Raw genomic sequence first — 3,938 nt, forward strand, 5'->3', positions numbered from 1 at the left:
ACAGCTATTTGCCAGGAAGTGATGGGACCGGATGCCATGATCTTTGTTTTCTGAATGTTGAGCTTTAAGCCAACTTTTTCACTCTCCACTTTCACTTTCATCAAGAGGCTTTTGAGTTCCTCTTCACTTTCTGCCATAAGGGTGGTGTCATCTGCATATCTGAGGTTATTGATATTTCTCCCGGCAATCTTGATTCCAGCTTGTGGTTCTTCCAGCCCAGCATTTCTCATGATATATAACTCTGCATATAAGTTAAATAAGCAGGGTGACAATATACAGCCTTGAGGAACTCCTTTTCCTATTTGGAACCAGTCTGTTGTTCCATGTCCAGTTCTAACTGTTGCTTCCTGACCTGCATACAAATTTCTCAAAAGGCAGGTCAGGTGGTCTGGCATTCCCATCTCTTTCAGAATTTTCCACAGTTTATTGTGATCCACACAGTCAAAGGCTTTGGCATAGTCAATAAAGCAGAAGTAGATGTTTTTCTGGAACTCTCTTGCTTTTTCCATGATCCAGCGGATGTTGACAATTTGATCTCTGGTTCCTCTGCCTTTTCTAAAACCAGCTTGAACATCAGGAAGTTCACAGTTCACATATTGCTGAAGCCTGGCTTGGAGAATTTTGAGCATTACTTTACTAGCGTGTGAGATGAGTGCAATTGTGCGGTAGTTTGAGCATTCTTTGGCATTGGCTTTCTTTGGGATTGGAATGAAAACTGACCTTTTCCTGTTCTGTGGCCACTGCTGAGTTTTCCAAATGTGCTGGCATATTGAGTGCAGCACTTTCACAGCATCATCTTTCAGGATTTGGAATAGCTCAACTGGAATTCCATCACCTCCACTAGCTTTGTTCACGACCCAGATAATCATGATGATGTGATCACTGACCTAGAGCCAGACATCCTGGAATGTGAAGTCAAGTGGGCCTTAGAAAGCATCACTGAGAATAGTAGATAATAAAACTTATTCTTTGGTGTCTTTCAGCTATATCTCCTCAAGACACCCAGGATTTGATGCCAAAGAAACCAAGGGTAGAAGATTTGTTCCCAAAAGCAAACCTAGGAAAATATGAAGGATTTCACCTCAGAAACTTGGAATTAACGAAAGACTCAGAACATATAAAGGCATGTGAAAGACAGAGAGGATGTTTATATGGACATAAAGAAATTGAGACAGTTACAGATGATACAGACATTACTGCAGAAAGAAATGAGCTACATGAATCAAATTGGGGGAAACACCCATTTCAGTCTTCAACATCTGCTGAAAAGTGTAAGTTTTTCAGAAAAAATTTACATTGTTTTGTGAAACATACTTGTTCTCTGAAAGGAAATGTGGAAAATCTGGGAGGTCCTCCAGTCTCTACTGTGAATACTCATTCAAGCCACTCTGAGCATAGGCTTCGATTAAACATATATTTAAACATGTCTGAAAACCAGAAATTTAAAAATGATGGGAAAAACTCACAATGTAATCAATTTGAGGGATCTGTTAGCAGAAAGTCATTATTCTTCCACCAACAGATATTTTCTCTCCATTCCAAGGTGTGTAATGTTGATGATAATGGAAGAGATGTAATCCAACCATCATTGTTCAATACATCCCATGATATGGTTAATACGGAAGAACTTTCTGTGTGTAATAAAATGAATCAGACCTTAAGTAAGAGCTCAAGCGCCAGTAATTACACAATTATTTATGATGGAGTGAAGGTCTATTCATGCAATGAAACTGGGCATAACTTTGAACAAGACTCAAACTTTATGGAACATCAGGGAGCTCAATCTTCACACAAGGATTCTAAAAGTAATAAATGCAGGAATATCTTTTATCAAGCATCAGGTCTTCCTCTAAATAAGAGTATTCATAGTGGAGAGAAAACTTACAATTGTGGTGAATATGGTAAAGTTTCTAATGAGTCTTCAAATCTCATTCAACAGCAGAGGATTCAGAATTCACAGAAACAGTACAAGTGTAATAAATGTGGGAAAGTCTTTAGTAACTCATCTAATATAAGTAAACATAGGAAAATACATTCAGGAAGGAAACCTTTCAAGTGTACAGAATGTGCCAAAGCCTTTAATCAGAGTTCAAATCTTAGTCAACATCGACAAATCCATACTGGCAGGAAACCTTATAAATGTAAGGAATGTGGCAAAGTGTTTATCTATTTCTCAAATCTTAGTCAACATCAGCGAATTCACATTGGGGAAAAACCTTATAAATGTGCAAAGTGTGGCAAAGCCTTTAATCAGAACTCAAACCTTACTCGACACCAGCGAACTCATACTGGAGAGAAACCTTATAAATGTAAGGATTGTGGCAAAGCCTTTAGCCGGCGCTATGGTCTTACTCAACACCAGCGAATTCATACTGGAGAGCGACCTTATAAATGTAAAGAATGTGGGAAAGCCTTCAATAAAAACTCAAATCTTACTCAACACAAGCGAATTCATACTGGAGTGAAACCTTATAAATGTAAGGATTGTGGCAAAGCCTTTAGCCAGCGCTATGGCTTTACTCAACATCAGCGAATTCACATTGGGGAAAAACCTTATAAATGTGCAAAGTGTGGCAAAGCCTTTAATCAGAACTCAAACCTTACTCGACACCAGCGAACTCATACTGGAGAGAAACCTTATAAATGTAAGGATTGTGGCAAAGCCTTTAGCCGGCGCTATGGTCTTACTCAACACCAGCGAATTCATACTGGAGAGCGACCTTATAAATGTAAAGAATGTGGGAAAGCCTTCAATAAAAACTCAAATCTTACTCAACACAAGCGAATTCATACTGGAGTGAAACCTTATAAATGTAAGGATTGTGGCAAAGCCTTTAGCCAGCGCTATGGCTTTACTCAACATCAGTTAATTCATACTGGAGAGAAAGCTTATAAATGTACAGAATGTGGAAAAGCCTTTAGTCAATCCTCAACTCTTACTAAACACCGGCGAATTCATACAGGAGAGAAACCTTATAAATGTAAAGAATGTGGAAAAACCTTTAATCGAAATTCAAATTTTACTAAACATCAGATAATTCATACTGGAGAGAAACCTTATAAATGTAAAGATTGTGGCAAAGCCTTTAGCCAGCACTATGGTTTTACTCAACATCAGTTAATTCATACTGGAGAGAAACTTTATAAATGTAAAGAATGTGGAAAAGCCTTTAGTCAATCCTCAACTCTTACTAAACACCGGCGAATTCATACAGGAGAGAAACCTTATAAATGTAAAGATTGTGGCAAAGCCTTTAGGCACCGCAGTCATCTCACTAGGCATCTCAGTGTACATACTGAAGAGAAACTCTAGTAATGAAATAAGTGATGGAAGAAGTTTGTCCTAAACATGCATGTTAGAAAACACGAGACCATTTATATAAGAAAGATATGGAATGATGGAGAAATGTAAAAGAAAAAAAATGTAGAAAATGGTTTAATGAAAAATGAAATCTAAATAAATTCCAGAAAATCCATACTAGAAAGCTTTACATCAATCCTGTTTTCCAAAGTTCCTCTTAAAGAGAAGTACTATAGATAGTAATCCACAGTTAAAACAGATAGAAAATTGATGTTAGTGTGGATCACAAGTGAAAGTTTGATGTTTCAGATCAGATCAGTCGCTCAGTCGTGTCCGACTCTTTGCGACCCTATGAATCGCAGCACGCCAGGCCCCCCTGTCCATCACCAACTCCCAGAGTTCACTCAGACTTAAGTCCATCAAGTCAGTGATGCCATCCAGCCATCTCATCCTCTGTCGTCCCCTTCTCCTCCTGCCCCCAATCCCTCCCAGCATCAGAGTCTTTTCCAGTGAGTCAACTCTTCACATGAGGTGGCCAAAGTACTGGAGTTTCAGCTTTAGCATCATTCCTTCCAAAGAAATCCCAGGGCTGATCTCCTTTAGAATGGACTGGTTGGATCTCCTTGCAGTCCAAGGG

At 38.8% G+C, this 3,938-nt stretch overlaps 1 protein-coding gene across 1 annotated transcript in view; it reads left to right on the forward strand.

Annotated features, from left to right (window-relative positions):
* The window catches only part of LOC104989417 (zinc finger protein 737-like), a gene marked incomplete at its 5' end in the record, with an annotated part of 8,140 nt that extends 4,827 nt beyond the window's left edge, over positions 1 to 3,313 (forward strand). Inside the window, one exon of the mRNA XM_010841097.1 lies at positions 984 to 3,313. Coding sequence (XP_010839399.1) covers positions 984 to 3,313 — 2,330 coding nt within the window. The remainder of the gene's footprint in view (positions 1 to 983) is intronic.
* Positions 3,314 to 3,938: the final 625 nt, after the last annotated feature.

The sequence above is a fragment of the Bison bison genome, unplaced genomic scaffold (assembly GCF_000754665.1).
Source record: "Bison bison bison isolate TAMUID 2011002044 unplaced genomic scaffold, Bison_UMD1.0 scf7180017846886, whole genome shotgun sequence".
NCBI classification, from domain to species: Eukaryota; Metazoa; Chordata; class Mammalia; order Artiodactyla; family Bovidae; genus Bison; species Bison bison.